The sequence below is a fragment of the Oncorhynchus keta genome, chromosome 3 (genome assembly GCF_023373465.1).
Source record: "Oncorhynchus keta strain PuntledgeMale-10-30-2019 chromosome 3, Oket_V2, whole genome shotgun sequence".
NCBI lineage: Eukaryota > Metazoa > Chordata > Actinopteri > Salmoniformes > Salmonidae > Oncorhynchus > Oncorhynchus keta.
The window spans coordinates 15,317,201-15,339,896 of NC_068423.1; the positions used below are offsets into that span (position 1 = coordinate 15,317,201).

At 42.2% G+C, this 22,696-nt stretch overlaps 1 protein-coding gene across 2 annotated transcripts in view; it reads left to right on the forward strand.

The window, feature by feature from the left end:
* pemt (phosphatidylethanolamine N-methyltransferase) overlaps positions 1-22,696 on the forward strand; it is a 93,047-nt gene that overhangs the window by 19,843 nt on the left and 50,508 nt on the right. For both annotated transcript variants that reach the window (XM_052490754.1, XM_035751073.2), the window contains one exon: positions 20,151-20,266. In XM_052490754.1, coding sequence (XP_052346714.1) covers positions 20,151-20,266 — 116 coding nt within the window. The remainder of the gene's footprint in view (positions 1-20,150; positions 20,267-22,696) is intronic.

The window sequence follows — 22,696 nt, forward strand, 5'->3', positions numbered from 1 at the left end:
GGCCTGTTGTCCGGACCTCTGGCAGTCTCTATGGGGGTGCCACAGGGTTCAATTCTCGGGCCGACTCTCTTCTCTGTATACATCAATGATGTCGCTCTCGCTGCTGGTGATTCTCTGATCCACCTCTACGCAGACGACACCATTCTGCATTGTGTTAACTAACCTCCAGACGAGCTTCAATGCCATACAACTCTCCTTCCGTGGCCTCCAACTGCTCTTAAATGCAAGTAAAACTAAATGCATGCTCTTCAACCGATCGCTACCCGTCCGCCCGTCCAGCATCACTAATCTGGACAGTTCTGACTTAGAATATGTGGACAACTACAAATACCTAGGTGTCTGGTTAGACTGTAAATTCTCCTTCCAGACTCATATGAAGCATCTCTAATCCAAATTAAATCTAGAATTGGCTTCCTATTTCGCAACAAAGTATCCTTCACTCATGCTGCCAAACACACCCTCGTAAAACTGACCATCCTACCGATCCTCGACTTTGTCGATGTCATTTACAAAATAGCCTCAAACACTCTACTCAACAAATTGGATGTAGTCTATCACAGTGCCATCCATTTTGTCACCAAAGCCCCATATACTACCCACCACTGCAACCTGTACGCTCTCTTTGCCTGGCCCTCGCTTCATACTCATCGCCAAACCCACTGGCTCCAGGTCATCTACAAGTCTCTGCTAGGTAAAGCCCCGCCTTATCTCAGCTCACTGGTCACCATAGCAGCACCCACCCGTAGCACGCGCTCCAGCAGGTATATCTCACGGGTCACCCCCAAAACCAATTCTTCCTTTGGCCCCCTCTCCTTCCAGTTCTCTGCTGCCGATGACTGACTGGATTGAACTGCAAAAATCACTGAAGCTGGAGACCCATATCTCCCTCACTAGCTTTAAGCACCAGCTGTCAGAGCAGCTCACAGATCACTGCACCTGTACATAGCCCATCTGTAAACAGCCCATCCAACTACCTCCATCCCCATACTGTATTTTATTTATCTTGCTCCTTTGCACCCCAGTATCTCTACTTTCACATGCATCTTCTGCACATTCTAACATTCCAGTGTTTAATTACTATATTGTAATTTCTTCGCCACCATGGACTATTTATTACCTTCCTCCCTTATCCAACCTCATTTGCACATACTGTATATATACTTTTTTTGTACTGTATTATTGATTGTATGTTTGTTTATTCCATGTGTAACTCTGTGTTTTTGTATGTGTCGAACTGCTTTGCTTTATCTTGGCCAGGTCGCAGTTGCAAATGAGAACTTGTTCTCAACTAGCTTACCTGGTTAAATAAAGGTGAAAATAATAATATTACACTCAAGTTACAATGTCAACCAAGCTAGATTCACGACCTAGCATTAGACGATGTTGCCCTTTGCACCAAAATGACTTTCTACACTGAAATGCAACAGGGTTTTCCCAAACTCTGTCCCCGGGACCCCAAGTGCACATTTTTGTTTTTTCCCTGAGCACTACCCAGCTGATTCAACTAATCATCATGATTTGATTATTTGAATCAGCTGTGTAGTGCTAGGGCAAAAACCAAAACGTGCACCCCTTAAGGTCCGCAGGACCGAGTTTGTGAAACGCTGCCACACAGTAACAGCACAGCTTCTCCCACCAAGTTGAAGCTCGAACTGCTCCTGCACATGCTGCACACGGCTCCTGTACAGTCAATGAAAGATATCAAATTCAAATCAAATTTTATTGGCCGCATACACGTGTTTAGCAGATGTTATTGCGGGTGTAGCGAAATGCTTCTGTTTCTAGCTCCAACAGTGCAGTAATATCTAACAATACACACAATCTAAAGTTAAAGGAATGGAATTAAGAATATATAAATATTTGGACTAGCAACGTCAGTGGCATAGACTAAGACACAGTAGGGTAGAATATAGTATATACAGTTAGTATATCAGCCAAGACCTCAGAAAACAATTGTAGACCTCCACATGTCTGGTTCATCCTTGGGAGCAATTTCCAAACGCCTGAAGGTACCACGTTCATTTGTACAAACTGTAGTATGCAAGTATAATCACCATGGGATCAAGCAGCCATCATACCGCTCAGGAAGGAGATGCGTTCTGTCTCCTAGAGATAAATGTACTTTGGTGCGACAAGTGCAAATCAATCCCAGAACAACAGCAAAGGACCTTGTGAAGATGCTGGAGGAAACTGGTATAAAAGTATCTATATCCACAGTAAAACTAGTCCTATATCGACATAACCTGAAAGGCCGATCAGCAAGGAAGAAGCCCACTGCTCCAAAACCACCATCAGAAAGCCAGACTACAGTTTGCAACTGCACATGGGGACAAAGATCGTAGTTTTTTTTGAAGAATCAAATCAAATCAAATTTATTTATATAGCCCTTCGTACATCAGCTGATATCTCAAAGTGCTGTACAGAAACCCAGCCTAAAACCCCAAACAGCAAACAATGCAGGTGTAAAAGCACGGTGGCTAGGAAAAACTCCCTAGAAAGGCCAAAACCTAGGAAGAAACCTAGAGAGGAACCAGGCTATGTGGGGTGGCCAGTCCTCTTCTGGCTGTGCCGGGTAGAGATTATAACAGAACATGACCAAGATGTTCAAATGTTCATAAATGACCAGCATGGTCGAATAATAATAAGGCAGAACAGTTGAAACTGGAGCAGCAGCACAGTCAGGTGGACTGGGGACAGCAAGGAGCCATCATGTCAGGTAGTCCTGGGGCACGGTCCTAGGGCTCAGGTCCTCCGAGAGAGAGAAAGAAAGAGAGAATTAGAGAGAGCATATGTGGGGTGGCCAGTCCTCTTCTGGCTGTGCCGGGTGGAGATTATAACAGAACGTGGCCAAGATGTTCAAATGTTCATAAATGACCAGCATGGTCGAATAATAATAAGGCAGAACAGTTGAAACTGGAGCAGCAGCATGGCCAGGTGGACTGGGGACAGCAAGGAGTCATCATGTCAGGTAGTCCTGGGGCATGGTCCTAGGGCTCAGGTCCTCCGAGAGAGAGAAAGAAAGAGAGAAGGAGAGAATTAGAGAACGCACACTTAGATTCACACAGGACACCGAATAGGACAGGAGAAGTACTCCAGATATAACAAACTGACGCTAGCCCCCCGACACATAAACTACTGCAGCATAAATACTGGAGGCTGAAGAAATGTCCTCATGTCTGATGAAACAAAAATAGAACTGTTTAGCCATAATGACCACCGTTATGTTTGGAGGAAAAAGGGGGAGGCTTGCAAGCTGAAGAACACCATCCCAACCGTTAAGCATCATGTTGTGGGGGTGCTTTACTGCAGGAGGGACTCGTGCACTTCACAAAATAAATGGCCTCATGACGATGGAAGATTGTGGATCTATTGAAGCAACATCTCAAGACATAGGTCAGGAAGTTAATGCTTGGTCACAAATGGGTCTTCCAAATGGACAATGAACACAAGCATACTTCCGAAGTTGTGGCAAAATGGCTTAAGGACAACACAGTCAAGGTATTGCAGTGGCCATCACAAAGCCCTGACCTCAATCCCACAGAAAATTTGTTGGCAGAAATGATAAGCATGTGACAGCTAGGAGGCCTACTAACCTGACTCAGTTACACCAGCTCTGTCAGGAAGAATGGGCAAAAATGTACTCAACTTATTGTGGGAAGCTTGTGGAAGACTACCCAAACCATTTGACCCAAGTTCAACAATTTAAAGGCAATGCTACCAAATAATAATTGAGTGTATGTAAACTTCTGATCCACTGGGAATGTGATGAGAGAAATAAAAGCTGAAATAAATCATTCTCTCTACTATTGTTCTGACATTTCACATTCTTAAAGTAAAGTTGTGATCCTAACTGACCTAAGACAGGAAATGTTTACCTTGATTACATGTCAGGAATTGTGGGAAACAAAGTTTTAAATGTATTTGGCTAAGGTGTATGTAAACTTCTGACTTCAGCTGTACATATGAGATGAGTAATGCAAAATATTTAAACAATACATCACCCTAAAAGACCCTCTTCATTTATACAGTGGATTCTGAAATGCCAACATACACTCTGGTACAGCATGCCTTTTCACCCACACAGCGCCCAACACCTCCCTAACACAATAGCATACAGACCCTTGTTGAGTTTTTGACATGACAGTTTACACTCATTCTCTGGGGTGAATGAGGTTGTTTGATGTAAGTTGGTGGGCGGCGGTGGTTGCATTGGAGTTATCAAGCGGTGTTGAAGGGAAAACAATGTTTGTGAAAAACTGCAATCAAACCTCGCTCCCATCCACCTTTCACACCCACCAACACCACCGGTGCCTCACTCCTATGCCCGTTTTAATAAGCAGCCTCTCAGGCCTAGAGGTGGAAAATGCAACTGATGTAGAATGGGTGCCAGCCCATTAGCCAGCAGGGCCGAAGGACCCCTTTTCTCCCCTCGGGTGTTTTATTGAGTGCCCGAGTTGGCCTGATGGCCACAGCCCAGAACAATCAACCAGACCATGAGTCAGCAAGAATGAAAGGAGCTTAGCAGAACTAGCTGACAAAGGATAAGAAAAGAGGGGTGAAGGGATGAGAGGAGAAGCACAATATAATAAAAGTCTAGCAGGGAGATGTACTGAACATTTTGGGCAGGTAAAAAATTAATAATAAAAAAATGTTTTACAGGGTGGAATAGAAAGGAAGTAAGATTACTTTTCATTTCAATGGAAAAGTGAAATGGAGGGGAGATAAGGGCGAGGGAGCACATCATGAGAGGGAAGCAAAACATGTGAAACAAAGTGAAGAGAAACATGATGGGTATACATCTGGTATTCAAGGTTCCACCTGTGCTCGTCTGAATGAAAAGTTTGAATTCTGAATTTTCACTATAAAGCAACATTGGGCAACTCTTCATCTTAGATGGTAGCTACTCCATGTCTTTCCATTGGCTGCCGACATAACAATCTATTAATGTTATTATTACCAAGGTTACTTTGTTACTACTTCAGACTGTCAAGTGGACCAGGGACGTTGAGATTATTGTTGAATTTAATGGGGCAATCTGCAGTTCAAACAACAAGATTGTGACCACCCCGCTAGTGTTTTGATATGTAGCTGAGGGATGGGGCTGGAGAAATGTAATCACTCTCAAATTCATAGTCCGCTGTCTGACTATCCATGAGATCAAAATGATAGTTTTAACCATGTTTTGACACTATACAGTGTTTTTAGATTTGAGTTATTATTTAGGTTTTAGATTATAGTTATGGGGTAAACAAGCTTATATTTTGAGTTTTTATGGGATACAACAATTGATCTCACAAGGTATTTAGAAATTATAATCTGCAGTAATCAATAGCATTTAATATACCATTAATTTTAAAGTGCCAAAAAATGCAATCACAATCACAAAATTATATTCTTATGAGCTGCTGCACCATACAGCCCTTTGCATATAATTGGGCCACTATGATCTTATCTTACATTTAAATCGTAATTAGTTATATTTAGCCTAATTTATTAGCTCGGATGTTTAGCGTTCCTTTGGATATGACAGCTATGGAGCGTGTGTGTGTGTACACTCACATTTTTTACAGTTAGCTCCGAACCCAGCCACACATGCATGCACACCCACACCCACAGGTTTTTTTCCTGGCTCAAAAAGGGGCTTAAGTGGTGGGCGTGGCGGCGTCGTGGCAATGACCATGGTCAGCCCGTTGGCGTCGGCAAGAACATTTTTCAGGCCCCCATCTTGTGTTTTACAGCCAATTTCCTGCAATAAAAAAATATATACAGTGGGGAGAACAAGTATTTGATACACTGCTGATTTTGCAGGTTTTCCTACTTACAAAGCATGTAGAGGTCTATAATTTTTGTCATAGGTACACTTCAACTGTGAGAGACGGAATCTTAAACAAAAATCCAGAGTATCACATTTGTATGATTTTTAAGTAATGACTTAGCACAGAATTCTGTGGCACCATGTAAGCTGCACCGAGGTACGCCACAAAGGACGAACCACTGTATGCATTTTTACTTACCATTCATATGTCCTACAACCAGCTGCAGGTGGTTTAGAGCTAGACTGTTTTTTCGGGGTTTCCTATGAATTAGGAATTCACCTGGATAAACAAGACAATGTTAAAGGCCAGATTCAATATGGTAGCCTCAATGCCCAACCCAGGTGTTCATTATTTCAAAACCTAATTTGCACTCACTGTATATAGACTTTTTCTACTGTATTATTGACTGTATGTTTTGTTTATTCCTGGTGTAACTCTGTGTTGTTGTATGTGTCAAACTGCTATGCTTTATCTTGGCCAGGTCACAGTTGCAAATGAGAACTTGTTCTCAACTTGCCTACCTGGTTAAATAAAGGTGAAATAAATAAGTGTTCTGAGATTTTGAGAATCTGCATTACTTACACTACCGGTCAAAAGTTTGAGAACACCTACTCATTCAAGAGTTTTTCTTTATTTTTACCATTTTACACATTGTAGAAAAATAGTGAAGACATCTAAACTATGAAATAACACATGGAATCATGTAGTAATAAAAAAAGTGTTAAACAAATCACAATAGATTTTCGATTCTTCAAATAGTCACCCTTTGCTTTGATGACAGCTTTGCACACTCTTGGCATTCTCTCAATCAAGATGGCGCAGCAGTAAGACGTATTTGTTTTTGTCCCATCTAAATATTCAGTCTTTTCGTTTTTCTGGTATACATTTCATTATATTTCAATCTCTTTTTTTCAATTTTTGAAGTAAATATACCTTCCTGCAACCCGCCTCGCACAATGTGGTACGAATCTGATATTTTTTAGACCTAATAACTGGAACCTCCATCAGAAGCTAGCCAGCTAATTAGCTACTAGCTATGTAGTCATTGTTAGCCACTGCTAGCGGTCTTTACCTTTAGCACGGACACCAGCCACTTTAGCCCGGATAATACCTGCCAGTCTGCACAGTGCGATATCAGCCCTGAGCATATCGGACAGCTACTTTTTTCCACTACATCACCGGATCCCTGCCGCAAGCTCTGGACCATTGCACCGGATCTTCACAGCTAGCTAGCTGCTATTGTGGCTAACACCCTTGTCCAGAAGCATGCACCAGTTAGCCTTGAGTTAGGCCCATCTCCCGGCTAGCAAGCGAAGTACACCAACTACAATGCCTCTCTTGCCAATTTGGCCTGGACCCTTTGTCGATACGGAGCCCCGCCGATCCATCATTGCTGGTCTGCTGATCTGCTGACGTAATTTGGCCGACGTGCTCTCAACCGGCCTAAGCATCGTGGATGTGGTGAAGATCCATCTGCTATCCCCGGCCCGCTAGCTTCATGAAAACTGTCTCCCTCTCACCTAGCGTAGCAATTGACTACGGAACGGCTCCCTGTTTCATCTATTGCTGCTCATTGGACCTTCTAATCACACGGCTACACAGCTGATGCCTGCTGGACTGTTCATTAACACGGTACTTCATTTTTTTATCTGTTGACCCCAGCCTGGAACTCAGGCCCTGTGTGTAGCTAACTGACCCTCACTGCCCATTTATCGCCATCTACCCGTCGTTGTCTTAGCTGTTTACCCATTGTTGTCTCACCCGTGGTCTTAGCTCTTCCAATCAACACTTGTGATTGCTTTATGCCTCTCTCTGTCAGTATGCCTTGTATACTGTTGTTTAGGGCAAATCTCATTGTTTGAATTTACTGTGGAGCCCCTAGTCCTGCTCAACATGCCTCAGATAGCCCCCTTGTCCCACCCCCACACATGCGGAAACTGCACCTAGCTTAACTAACACCTCCAAAGATGCAACCTCTCTCATTGTCACTCAATGCCTAGGTTTACCCCCACTGTACTCACACCCTACCATTCCCTTGTCTGTACACTATTCCCTGAATCTATCCTACCAAGCCCAGAAATCTGCTCCTTTTATTCTCTTTTCCCAAAGCACTAGATGACCAGTTCTTAAATCCTTTAGCCGTACCCTCATCCTACTCCTCCTCTGTTCCTCTGGTGATGTAGAGGTTCATTCTTAGGGCTAGGCATCCTGTCAACTGGACACCTGTTGACAACATCCTGTGAAATTGGAGGGCGCGCAATTCAAATAAATAATTGTAATATTAAACATTTCTGAACATACAAGTATCTTATATCGGTTAAAATCATAAATTATTGTAATCTACCTGCATTGTCCAATTTACAATAGGCTTTACAGCGAAAGCATACCATGCGAATGTTTGACGACGGCGCCCCACATCAACATATTTTTCAACCAGCACAGGCTTCATAAAATCACAAATAGCGATAAAATAATCATTTACTTTTTGAAAATCTTCCACTGTTTGCAAAACCAAGGGTCCCAGCTACAACATGCATGGTTGTTTTGTTAGATAAAATCCTTCTTTATATCCCCAAAAGTCTGTTTAGTTGGCGCCGTTGATTTCAGTAATCCACCCGTTCAAAAAGCAGACAAAGGAATCCAAAAAGCTACTGCTAAACTTTGTTAAAAGAAGTCAAATTACATTTCTATTTAATCCTCAGGTACCCTAAAATGTAAATAAACAATAATATGTCCTACAGAAAGAAGTATGATCAATATAAAAGGAAAATTGGCATGTCCTCTTCCTCGCTCGCCCACAGACTAATATCCAACTGTGACTCTCGGTACCAAAACTAAAAATTCTTCCTCGTTTTTTGGAAGAAACAAGCCTGAAACCTTGAAAAAAAGACTGTTGACATGTCCTGGAAGCCATAGGAATTGCAATCTGGGAGCCGAAATTACATAGGACCCATAGCTTTCCATTGAAAGAGCATGAAAAAAAAAAAGTATTTCCGTTTTGGTTTGTCTTTGGATTCTCGGCTACCATATCAATTGTGTTTTGTCTCATACCTTATTTTAAATGTATACAAACTTCAAAGTATTTTATATCCAATGATGCTAATTATATGCATATCATGTCTTCTCGGCCTGACTAACAGGCAGTTTACTTTGGGCACATCAGTCAGGCGGAAACTCTTAAAAAAGGGCCCTAGCCCTAAGATGTGTTAACCCAGGCCCTGTGTATCCCCAGGCGCTCTCATTTGCTGACTACTGTAACCGTAAAAGCCTTGGGTTCATGCATGTTAACATCAGAAGCCTCCTTCCTGAGTTTGCTTTATTCACTGCTTTAGCACACTCCGCCAACCCTGATGTCCTAGCCGTGTCTGAATCCTGGCTTAGGAAGGCCACCAGAAATTCAGAAATGTCCATCCCCAATTACAACATTTTCTGTCAAGACAGAACTGCTAAAGGGGGAGGAATTGCAATCTACTGTAGAGAGAGCCTGCAGAGTTCTGTCATACTATCCAGGTCTGTGCCCAAACAATTTGAGCTTCTACTTTTAAAAATCCATATCTCCAGAAATAAGTCCCTCACTGTTGCCTCTTGTTATAGACCCCCCCTCTTCTGCCAGCTGTGCCCTGGACACCGTATGTGAATTGATTGCCCCCCATTTATCGTCAGAGTTCATACTGCTAGGTGACCTAAATTGGGATATGCTTAACACCCCAGCCATCCTACAATCTAAGCTAGATGCCTTCAATCTCACACAAATGATCAAATAACCTACCAGGTATAACCCCAAATCCGTAAACATGGGCACCCTCATAGATATCATCCTGACCAACTTGCACTCTAAATACACCACTGCTGATTTCAACCAGGATCTCAGCGATCACTGCCTCATTGCCTGCGTCCGTTATGGGTCCGCGGTCAAACGACCACCCCTCATCACTGTCAAACGCTCCCTAAAGCACTAATGCGAGTAGGCCTTTCTAATCGACCTGGCCCGGGTATTCTGGAAGGATATTGACCTCATCCCGTCAGTAGAGGATGCCTGGTTGTTCTTCAAAAGTGCCTTCCTCACCATCTTAAATAAGCATGCCCCTTTCAAAAAATGTATAACTAAGAACAGATATAACCCTTGGTTCACTCAAGACTTGACTGCCAAAAAAACACACAGCCATTTTTCCAGCTAAAGATGGGAGTCACAAAAAGCAGAAGTATAGATAAAATGAATCACTAACCTTTGATGATCTTCATCAGATCACACTCACAGGACTTCATGTTACACAATACATGTATGTTTTGTTCGATAATGTGCATATTTCTATCCAAAAATATCAGTTTTCATTGGCGCGTTACGTGCAGTAATGTTTTGATTCCAAAACATCCAGTGATTTTGCAGAAATACTCATAATAAACATTGATAAAAAATACAAGTGTTATTCACAGAATTTAACGATAGACTTCTCCTTAATGCAACCGCTGTGTCAGATTTTTTAAAAACTTTATGGAAAAAGCATAATCTGAGAACAGCGCTCAGAGTCTAATCCAACCAGAGAAATATCCGCCATGTTGGAGTCAACAGAAGTTAGAAATAACACTAAATATTCAGTTACCTTTGATGATCTTCATCAGAAGGCACTCCCAGGAATCCCAGTTTGACAATAAATGACTGATTTGTTCAATAAAGTTCCATAAAGTCCATCATTTATGTCCAAATAGCCACTTGTTGTTAGCGTGTTCAGCCCAGTAATCCATCTTCATGAGGCGCGAGCACTTCGTCCAGACAAACTTGAAAGGTTCCGTTACAGGTCATAGAAAGTCAAACGATGTATGGAATCAATCTTTAGAAACATAAATCATCAATAAGGTTGCAACTGGAGAATTCCTATGTCTGAAGAAAAGCACTGGAACGAGAGCTAACTCTCTCGTGATTGCGCGTCATGAAACCAAGGCACTCTGCCAGACCACTGACTCAAACAGGTCTCATGAGACCCTCCTTTATAGTAGAATCCTCAAATAAGTTTCTAAAGATGGTTGACTTCTAGTGGAAGCCGTAGGAAGTGCAACTTGACTCCGTAGACACTGTTTATTCGGTAGGCCAAGCTTTGAAAATCTACAAACCTCAGATTTCCCACTTCCTGGTTGGATTTTTCTCAGGTTTTTGCCTGCAATATGAGTTGTGTTATACTCACAGACATAATTCAAACAGTTGTAGAAACTTCAGAGTGTTTTCTATACAATACTAATAATAATATTGTGGCAAAGAAGGGGGTCGAGTGATAAGTGGCAGATATGTGAGAGCAGAGCTAATAAACGGGCTCTGCCCGATCACTAAAATGGCCACCCCTGTCAGAACTACAGATCACAAAATGGCCGACCGCCAAAACTACAAGTCCCAGAAGCAAGGGGAACCCTCAGAAGGTGGAGCCAACTCACAGATAAAGGGTCAAGAAAAACCAGGAAGAGGAAGAGAGAGTGCTGGAAGGAGCTATGAACAATAGAGAAAGAGACTATAGAGATTGGCTGGATTTACCGTGTATGAGCTGGATTGTTTGGACTTACCTGTTGACGTTTGGACCTGGACCTACCGAGAACCCGATTTGTGTACCGAACCCTGCTATCCTTGACCTCGCCTACGGCCTGGGTGGACCAGGACGGAGAAACAAACACACAGGTACTGTCCTGTTCGAAAGAACTCTCATTCTTGGGTGATTTGGTGACAGTTTACCACTTAGTTTGTGACAAACGCTCCTAACCTTGAAGAGGTTTGCCACAATATGTATATATTAGCATCTGGGACAGAGTAGGAGGCAGTTCACTCTGGGCACGCTATTCATCCAAAAGTAAAAATGCTGCCCCCTATCCCAAAAAGGTTAACCTTTTCACACGTACCAACACACGGGTGTGATCATTCTACAGTGGTCCCTGTAGCGTACGATCAAACCGGTGTAATTAGAACGCTTATTTAGAACACTTATTTAGAACGGCCAGTTTTGAATGATGCAACAATCAGTATTTGAGCTGCCCACAATTTTTTCAGAAACATTTGCACAAACACAGTCCTTACAAAGTTATGTCCCGAATGTGAGGTTTATTCTTGGATACAATTTTCAGACATTCACAAAAGTATCTACAGCATAACACAATCATCCAAACCAGAAAAAATGTAGTCTACATTTGTCCTAGCGCTAGCTGAGGAAAGATTGACGTAACACAAGCGGTCATATTTGTATAACTCTCGCTGACAATCTACAATATGAATTAGCTAATAGCAATGACTATAATTAATCACATCACGGGTGAGCTCACCATTGATCGAAATAATTGAGTAAAACACTCTCTAGAAATCCGGACAATGGGTAGTTTCTGCGCGCTGCCATGCTTTTTGTTTCCCTCACAGAAACCATAGATTATAAAAGGAGACAAGATGAGTTTGGTCTGTTTATAATATGTATGTTCAAGGGGGGGTGTCGTCCACTATTGTCGACATCCCATCATTAATTTCCGAAAGTCCTCAAACAATGAGTGAACCCATACTCACCTCATTTTGTTATAACATCTTTGGTCCAACAAACAATTACCTGAAACTCAGAATGCATTGTATGTCAACAAACATGGATACACACAGCTGGAATGATCTTAGCTCATCATAATCAGTACAACCTACAAAAAATATATTTTACGCACATAATATGTGCCCATTACAATCTATGCAGTAATTGGAATGCATGCGAACAATTGGGAAGTGTGTAGGGGAATTTTGTCTGGGTCAGAAATGTCCCAACAATGAATTGTCCGCAGAAGTAAAAATGACAATTTTTCTGTGAATGAATGAGGAGGCGGAACACACCTCAATTCAAACTGAAAATAAAAACTTGTTTGAAAATAATTTGAAATTGAAGTTGAAACAGCCTATAAATAAAAACAGGCTGCGTGCCTTGGTTTGAGGGGAGAGCGGATTAAACGTACTGTTGCGTAACAATCACATTCTGGAATGGAGAGAACCTTCTAACATCACGTGCATAAAAGAACTCGCGCTGGGGCGACTGTTAGAGATATTTGGAACTCACGAATGAAAGGGTGAAATGCTAGTAAAATGAAATTCATGCTCTTCAACCAATCACTGCCTGCATCCGCCCGCATCACTACTTTGGACGGTTCTGACTTAGAATATGTGGACAACTATAAATACCTAGCTGTCTGGCTAGACTGTTAACTCTCCTTCCAGACTCACAGTAAGCATCTCCAATCCAAAGTTAAATCAAATCAAATGTATTTGATTTGGGAGTAAATGTCAGTTGGCTTTTCATAGACGATCATTAAGAGTATCTCTTAATGAGTCTCCGGTGAACAGGTCAGGATTCCATAGCCGCAGGCAGAACAGTTGAAACTGGAGCAGCAGCACGGCCAGGTGGACTGGGGACCGCAAGGAGTCATCATGCCAGGTAGTCCTGAGGCATGGTCCTAGGGCTCAGGTCCTCCGAGAGAGAATTAGAGAGAGCATACTTAAATTCAGACAGGACACCGGATAAGATAGAAGTACTCCAGATATAACAAACTGACCCTATCCCCCCAACACATAAACTACTGCAACATAAATCTAGATTTGGCTTCCTATTTCGCAACAAAGCCACCTTCACTCATGCTGCCAAACTTACCCTCGTAAAACTGACTATCCTACTGATTCTTGACTTCAGCGATGTCATCTACAAATTAGCCTCCAACACTTTACTCAGCAAATTCAATGCAGTCTATCACAGTGCCATCCGTTTTGTCACCAAAGCCCCATACACTACCCACCACTGCTCTCGTTGGCTGGTCCTCGCTAAATATTCGTCGCCAAACCCACTGGCTCCAGGTCATCTTTTGGTCTTTGCTAAGTCTCCGCCTTATCTCAGCTCACTAATCACCAAAGCATACCCACCAGTAGAACGCGCTCAGGCAGGCATATTTCACTGGTCATCCGCAAAGCCAACACCTCCTTTGGCTGCCTTTCCTTCCAGTTCTCTGCTGCCAATGAACGAATTGCAAAAATCACTGAAGTTGGAGATTTATGTCTCCCTCACTAACTTTAAGCATCAGCTGTCAATGCAGCTTACCGATTGCTGCAGTTGTGCACAGCCAATCTGTAAGTAGCCCAGCCAACCAACTACCTACCTCATCCCCATATTTGTTTTGTTTTTGTTTTTCTGCTCTTTTGCACACTGGTATTTCTACTTGCACATTCTCATCTGCACATCTATCACTATGTAAATTGCTAAATTGTAATTACTTTGCCACTATTGGCCTATGTATTGCCTTACCTCCTTACTTCATTTGCACACACTGGATACAGATTTTTCTGTTGTGTTATTGACTGTACGTTTGTTTATCCCATGTGTAACTCTGTCTTTGTTTTTGTCGCACTGCTTTGCTTTATCTTGGCCAGGTCACCGTTGTAAATGGGAACTTGTATTCAACTGGCCTATCTGGTTAAAATAAAGGTGAAATAAAAAACCAGCTTCCCCTGGAATACTTTTCCAACAGTCTTGAAGGAGTTCCCACATATGCTGAACTTTTGTTGGCTACTTGTCCTTGGACCACTCTGCGGTCCAACTCATCCCAAACCATCTCCATTGGGTTGAGGTCGGGGGATTGTGGAGGCCAGATCATCTGATGCAGCATTCCATCACTCTCCTTCTTGGTCAAATAGCCCTTCCACAGCCTGAAGGTGTGTTGGGTCATTGTCCTGTTGAAAAACAAATGATTGTCACACTAAGCCTAAACCAGATGGTATGGCGTATCGCTGCAGAAATCTATGGTTGCCATGCTGGTTAAGCGTGAGTTGAATTCTAAATAAATCACAGTGTCACCAGCAAACATGCAGAGATCATCCGTTCACCCACACAGCGTCTCACAAAGATACGGTGGTTGGAACCAAAAAACTCAAATTTGGACTCCAGACCAAATGACACATTTCCACCGGTGTAATGTCCATTGCTCGTGTTTCTTGACCCAACCAAGTCTCTTCTTATTGGTGTCCTTTAGTATTGGTTTCTTTTCAGAAATTCGACCATGAACAGTTGATGTTAAGATGCGTCTGTTACTTGAACTCTGAAGCATTTATTTGGGCTGCAATTTCTGAGGCTGGTAACTCTAATGAACTTATCCTCTGCAGCAGAGGTAACTCTGGGTCTTCCTTTCCAGTGGCGGTCCTCATGAGAGCCAGTTTCATCATAGCCCTTGATAGTTTTTGCGACTGCACTTGAAGAAACCTTCAAAGTTCTTGAAATGTTCCGCATTGGTTGACTTTCATGTCTTAAAGTAATCATAGACTGTCATTTTCTCTTTGCTTGGTTGAGCTGTTCTTGCCATAATATGGACTTGTTCGTTTTACAAATAGGGCTATCTTCTGTATACCACCCCTACCTTGTCGCAACACAACTGATTGGCTCAAATGCATTAAGAAGTTAAGAAATTCCAAAAATGAACTTTTAACAAGGGACACCTGTTAATTGACCTCATGAAGATGCTTGAGAGAATGCCAAGAGTGTGCAAAGCTGTCATCAAGGCAAAGGGTGGCTATTTGTAGAATCTCAAATATAAAATATATTTGGACATGTTTAACACTTTTTTTTTTTGGTTACTACTGCATGATTCCGTGTGTTATTTCATAGTTTTGATGTCTTCACTATATTCTACAATGTAGAAAATAGTACAAATAAAGAAAAATCGTGGAATCAGTAGGTGTGTCCATACTTTTGACCGGTGGTGTATATTTAGAATTAAAGTGCTTTAGATTCATGATTTCACTCTTGATTTAAAATTATTATGGATGGATAACCGATTTGATAGTCTCGATCTCCTGCTCAAATAATGCAATGTTTGTTTGTCTCCATAGCTGATTCGCCCTCACGATAGCCAGTATAGTCAGACTGTAGGAGCACAAACAACGGTTTGCATGGAAACCATTGCTGCTGGTTTTGTAACGTTGAATTTCAATATAGGATTCAGCCCTTCTGTCTCGTCGAGTGGGGATAAGGTCACGCTCTCGCTCTCTCTCTCTCTCTCTCTCTCTCTCTGTCTCGCTCTTTGTGTGTGTGTTTCATAACCATTTTGTCTAGAATTCTAAACTCTGGCTTTTCTCTGCACCCTGCATGTATTATTTTCCCCAAGGCTTTGACTAGTCAGGGCTTCCTGTAAGTTGCTCTGGATAAGAGCATCTGCTAAATGACTGAAATATAAATGTCTAGTGGAACAACGGCCACGTTGTGCTATAGATGAGGTTCACCTTGACAGGGGAGAAGGTATTAGTATCGCTTTTTAGACAAGACAGTAATGGTTTTGTCTTTTGGTTGTTTAGTTATATATCAACTGTGCATCTAGACTAACTGTCGAAGGCTGGCATTTCTGGTATAGTCTGTGTGATCGGATGAGATAGATCTTCGATTAGATCCTATTTCTAAGACAGATGCTCTAATTTCATTTTCTGAAATGGTTAAACAGTAAATAGCATAGCTGTAGGGGGAGAGTTCTAATGTGTAGCCTGTTATGCATGTGATTAGGGCATGTTCTGTTCCCTCTGTTTCCCTGGGCTGGGGACAGGGACGGAGCGCGGCCGTGCATTAATACGGGGCATGAATCTCATGTGGTGATTAGGCTGGTTCTAAGGCCCTGTCAGAGAACCGGGCCCCGGGGGACTGAGCCTGCATCCACTAAGACACACAGTACCTCTGTAATAGAGCCCACACAAACACATTTAAGAGCTCCTAATGCATCATATCAGAGACGAGCCAGGACCTTGTTGTCTGAAATACACCCGTGGTAAGTAACTGGATGGAGTGGCCTGTTCAGGCTGTTACCTAAGCCTTGATTGAATCTGTGAATGGTGCTGGCACAGAATGCATTCACACAGTGTGGTAAAGCTTTGATATACCTGTGTATTTATAGCACCTTCTGTCATAAAGCATATAAGGTACAGTTAACTGCCAAAATAATGGAAACGCTTCGTAATTGAGGGATACAAAAGGAATTAAAGGCAGGTACTTCTATACATATGTGGTTCCTGAGTTAATTAATCAATTAATATCCCATTATGCTTAGGGGCATGTATAAATTGCTGGGCAGGGCATTATTTTGGATACTATGGCTATGCCCCCATAGGATGACATTGCCCCTATCCACAGAGCACGAGTGGTCACTGAATGGTTTGATGAGGATGTAAACCCATTTGATCACTTATGGGATATTCTGGAGCACTGCCTGAGACAGAACACTACATGGTGAAATTTCTCGTGGAAGTATGGTGTCGCATCCCTCCGATAGAGTTCCAGACACAAGGTGCAAATATTCTGTAATATCAAAGTGAAAGAAAATTCTAACATTGTCTAAAGATGGATGAAAAATTAAATGCTAATATACATTGGTTAGATAAGTATTCACCCCCCGAGTCAATACATGTTAGAAATACCAACAACAGTCGTCTTGGGTAAGTAAGTCTCATGTTGTGCAATATTTTCCCATTTTATTATTTTCAGAATTCTTCAAGCTCTGTCAAGGTGTTGGGGATCATGGTGAAACAGACGTTTTAAAGTCTTGCCATAGATTTTCAGACAGATTTAAGTCAAAACTGTGACTTGGCCACTCTGGAACATTCATTGTCTTCTTGGTAAGCAACTCCAGTGTAGATTTGACCTTGTGTTGTAGGTTATTGTCCTGCTGAAAGGTGAATTCCTCTCCCAGTGTCAGTTGTAAAGCAGACTGACGCATGTTTTCCTCTGGGATTTTGCCTGTGCTAAGCTCCATCCAATGTCTTTTCATCCTGAAAAACTCCCCAGTCTTTGCCGATGTCAAGCATACCCATACCATGATGCAGCCACTATCATGCTTGAAAATAAGGAGGTAGTTACTCAGTGATGTGTTGTTGGATTTGCTGCTAACATAAGGCTTTGCACTTAGGCCTAAAAGTGTATAATTGTTATTATAAAAAAATGTTCAGTATTACTTTAGTGCCTTATTGCATACATACAGTGCCTTCAGTGCCTATTGACTTTTTCCCACATTTTGTTGTGCAAGAGCCTGAATTTAAAATGAATTACATCGAGAGATTTTTTTATCACTGGACTAAAACCAATACCCCATATTGTCAAAGTGGACTTATGTTCTACAATATTGTAGTTACTCTACAATATGAATCTAATTGACAGCGTGAAAAGAAGGAAGCCTGTACAGAATAAAAAATATCCTATTTGCAATAAGACACTAAAGTAAAGCTGCAAATAATGTGGCCATTTTTTTGTCCTGGATACAAAGTGTTATTTTGGGACAAATCCAAATCCAGAACACATCACTAAGAACCACTTCATATTTTCCAGCATGATGGTGGCTGCATCCTGTTATGGGTTTGCACATTTTTACTCCCTTTTTCTCCCAATCTTGTGGTTACATTTCTGTCTCATCGCTGCAACTCCCCAATGGGCTCGGGAGAGGAGAAGGTTGAGTCATGTGTCCTCCAAAACATGAAGCCAGCTGCACCAATGTGTTGGAGGAAACACCTTTCAACTGAAGACTGTCACAGGGAGTCGCTAGAGTGCGATGAACCAAATAATGGCCCTCCCCTAACCCGGACGACCCTGGACCAATTGTGTGCCGCCCTATGGGACTCCCGAACGCCCAAACACTGCGACGCAGTGCCTTAGACTGCAACTAGGGAGTTTTTTATGATAAAAATAAACAGAATAGTTAAACTCCTAGAGGAAAACCTATTTCAGTCTGCTTTCCAACAGACACTGGGATACAAATGTCCCTTTCAGTAGGACAACAAAGTGTGAATAAATCCAAGGGGTATGAATACTTTTGCAAGGCACTGTAGTTTCAGTGCCAATGTTTTGAAGTACCTTCTGAATTCCTGTTCAGAAGAGTGCAGAGAAAGGTGACAATGATATTGCACAGCTGAGGAACATGCTTCCTGAGAGTATACTTTTTCATATTGCAAGAAAATATACTTAAATACGTTTTTGAAAGTATTCTTAACTTACATGTCCACAAAATATATTTGAAGCATACTCAAAAAAATGCATGTGCACAAACATTGGCTTATTCCCCAGCATCATTTTCTGCAGTTGAAGTTTTGATTCATAATATGATATTGTTTCTCATATTTGGCTTATTCAAATCTTTTGATATTCATTTTAAAACTGAATAATGTAGAACTTTTAATTACATATACATTCCACATTTTTTTTAAATGATCAATTATTACCAAAAATGTATGTGAACAACAAGTGTGAAATCCCAATGGTGCATATATCTCAAAAGTGTTAATTGTAAAGGTAACCTTTACATGGCTCAATACAGTAGCTAATGTGGTTAAAGAGTAGAAGTGGTATTTGTAGAAGTATACATGAAACGCATTATAAATGCACTTCCTTTTTGTAAAGAAAATACAGGAATTCTGATTCAAATACCATTTTAGTATATTTCTAATTTATAAGTTGTATTTCATATTATATATTTTTTGCTCTTTATCTAATATAATAACAATAAACTTAAGTACAAAAGTGTCTCAATTTATATTATTTTATATGTATTTAATATACTTAAATGCTAATAAAATGAACATTAAATGCATTACATTTATTTAAAATTGTTCCAATTTAGGTCATTTTAAATATACTTAAAATATATTCTAACATGTATTGACTCAGTGGTGGGAATAGTTATGTAAATGGATTATTTCTGTGTTTCATTTAAATAAATTTGCAAAAATGTGTAAACATTCACTTTGTCATTATGGGGGTATTGTGTGCAGATGGGTGAGAATTTGTTGATCCTTTTTGAATTCAGGCTGTAACACAACAAAATGCGGAGTAAATCAAGGGGTATCAATACTTTCTGAAGGCACTGTAATTGTTAAGCCCGAGTTATTGTTTTGCTTTGTCAAAGTCATTTCTGAAGATATATTTATTTATTTTCTGTTTTGTGGTGGAAAAACTGACTGTCGAGCATGACGTGTCAACCCTGTTGCCCATAGATGTGCTAGACATGTGTTAAGCTTGCATTCAATTGCCACTCCCTGTTGTACACAACAATCTTCTATTCCCCCTGTCACTTGTGGATTCATGGCAGATTTATTAAGGTGACATTGTCCAGCCTCTTACGGTCAACCCAGTCATTTTAATTGTCACCTTTTTTATTGTCATTTTTTATTTAATCTCTGGAGATGGGGAAAACATGTTTGTTATGAAGTTGAACCTATACGTTTTATAACAATGTTGAAATAAATAGTTATTTTAGTTATATTACATATTTATTTATATTATGTGACCAAAAAGGCACTTTATTCATGAAATAAAACTTGTGTTGCAGGTGGCGCGTTGGGAGCATCGTACGAGAGGTTTGACCAGACTGTTTGGGGGTCCCTATCTGGCCTGCTACTGCCTAGGCACCCTCATCATCCTCCTCAATGTCTACCGCAGCCACAGGTTGGTGCCCATCTCTCTGCGCTCTCTGCACTTGCGCTTTCTGCGCTCTCTCTTGCTCACTTTCTCTAGCTCTCACTTGCTTTCTATAGCTCTCGCTCGCTTTCTCTAGCTCTCGCTCGCTTTCTCTAGCTCTCGCTCGCTGCGCTCTCTCTCTGCGCTCTCTCTCTGCGCTCTCTCTCTGCGCTCTCTCTCTGCGCTCTCTCTCTGCGCTCTCTCTCTGCAGCTCTCTCTCTGCAGCTCTCTCTCTGCGGCTCTCTCTGGCTCTCTCTCTGCGCTCTCTCTCTGCGCTCTCTCTCTGCGCTCTCTCTCTGCGCTCTCTCTCTGCAGCTCTCTCTCTGCGCTCTCTCTCTGCAGCTCTCTCTCTGCGCTCTCTCTGGCTCTCTCTCTGCGCTCTCTCTCTGCGCTCTCACTCTCTGCGCTCTCTCTGCCACTCTCTCTCTCTGCGCGCTCTCTCTCTCTGCCACTCTCTCTCTCTGCACGCTCTCTCTCTCTCTCTCTGTGCTCTCTCTCTCTCTGCGCTCTCTCTCTCTGCGCAGCTCTCTCTCTCTGTGCTCTCTCTCTCTCTGCGCTCTCTCTCTCTCTGCCACTCTCTCTCTCTGCCACTCTCTCTCTCTGCGCTCTCTCTCTCTCTGCGCTCTCTCTCTCTCTGCGCTCTCTCTCTCTGCGCTCTCTCTCTCTGCCAGCTCTCTCTCTGCCACTCTCTCTCTCTGCCACTCTCTCTCTCTGCGCTCTCTCTCTCTCTGCCACTCTCTCTCTCTGCCACTCTCTCTCTCTGCCTCTCTCTCTCTCTGCGCTCTCTCTCTCTCTGCCACTCTCTCTCTCTGCCACTCTCTCTCTCTGCTCTCTCTCTCTCTGCGCTCTCTCTCTCTCTGCCACTCTCTCTCTCTGCCACTCTCTCTCTCTCTGCCACTCTCTCTCTCTCTCTGCGCTCTCTCTCTCTCTGCGCTCTCACTCGCTCACTTTCTCTCCCTCCATCCAGGTGATTGTTATCCTCCTTGTTTACTTTAAAGACAGGGAGGGGGGGGGGTTACTTGCGTTTGTGAGTGGTAGTAGATCAAGGTTATGTTGTATTTATCTCTGATAGTGAAGGGAAAAACAGCCTTCCCCTTCGTCACACTCTTCGCACTTCAATTTCCGCTGTGACCAGTCGTGTCGAATCCACCCTATGGTCAGTCTTATGGCTGAAGGCTGTACAACGGTAACTTTTTGTTCTGGTGACCTGTGACTGCTGCAGAATGTCTGTCGTGGCGATGCACATTTTGAGTTCTAAATCGCTGTATGTTTCTGCAGTATGTTGGAGTACAAGTGTAGCTCAAGGCTGTGGCTCCCAAGACAAAGTGATCTTAAGTCATAACTAATACCATATCTATCTTTGTCAAGTATCACATGAAACATAGTATTAGCACAAAGTGGAGAGACCTTTAGGGGTTTCCCCAAGAAGTGACTGTCTCTACTCTTTTTCCAAATCATTCGCATAGTTGGCCGTTATGATTGACGTGGAAAATGCTCTTTGGAAAATATACAACTTTCATTGAAATTAATGGACCTTTAAGCTCCTCTCCATATTTGGACAGAATGACCAACAGTTTACTGCTTGTGGTATTTTCCTGTTTGTGTTTGTGAGGAGTAACTATCCATTCATAGAGAGCTACTTGTCTGACTTACTCCATCAGTTTAGACAGACAGACCCACTTTTACTTTGTGAAACTAAATGTTGCACAAGTTACTTCTAGTTTCCTGGAATGGATTGCTTTCCCACCCCAAGACTGTCCTTGCACTAACCTGGTCGTGATGGGTGAGTAGGGGTGGAGGGTGTGCCCCTTTTTTTCCTGGTAGGCAGAGCTGGTTTTGAAAGACGTATTCAGAAAGTACCCAACACCAATTTATCTGACAGTTTCAATTTCTAGCCTCCACCCTCCCATCTCTCATTGTCTGGTAGCCCATTTAGACATAATGACAGCTCTCAGAGGTGTGGGGAGTAGAAGGGATGTGGAACACAGCGTTTGTGCTTGTATTTATAACCTGCCTTCACCTCTGACGTACTGAATGAACAGAGATTGACAGATGGAGCAGTGTGTTAAACCCTTAAGTTAGAGTAGCGTGACCTGACCTCTTCAATTGCACAACACACACAACACTCGCTAGCTCACCTCGTGGCTTTGTCTGTCGCTGACAAAACCCTTCTGTCCCAGCATGGTGCGTCCGATCTCTGAGTATCCTAGAGTTAGAAAGTTAGTTTGTGTACACACACACAAGCAGTATGGACATGCACAGCTTATATGAAGATAAACACTCATGCACACACACACACACACGCAACAAGATTGTGAATAATTGCATGAATGCCATGCTAATATTCTAAAAGCCATGCCAGTCCCTCTTGCCCACAACGCCACAGCTATTTTGTCACCACCTCCCTGTGGGCACCAG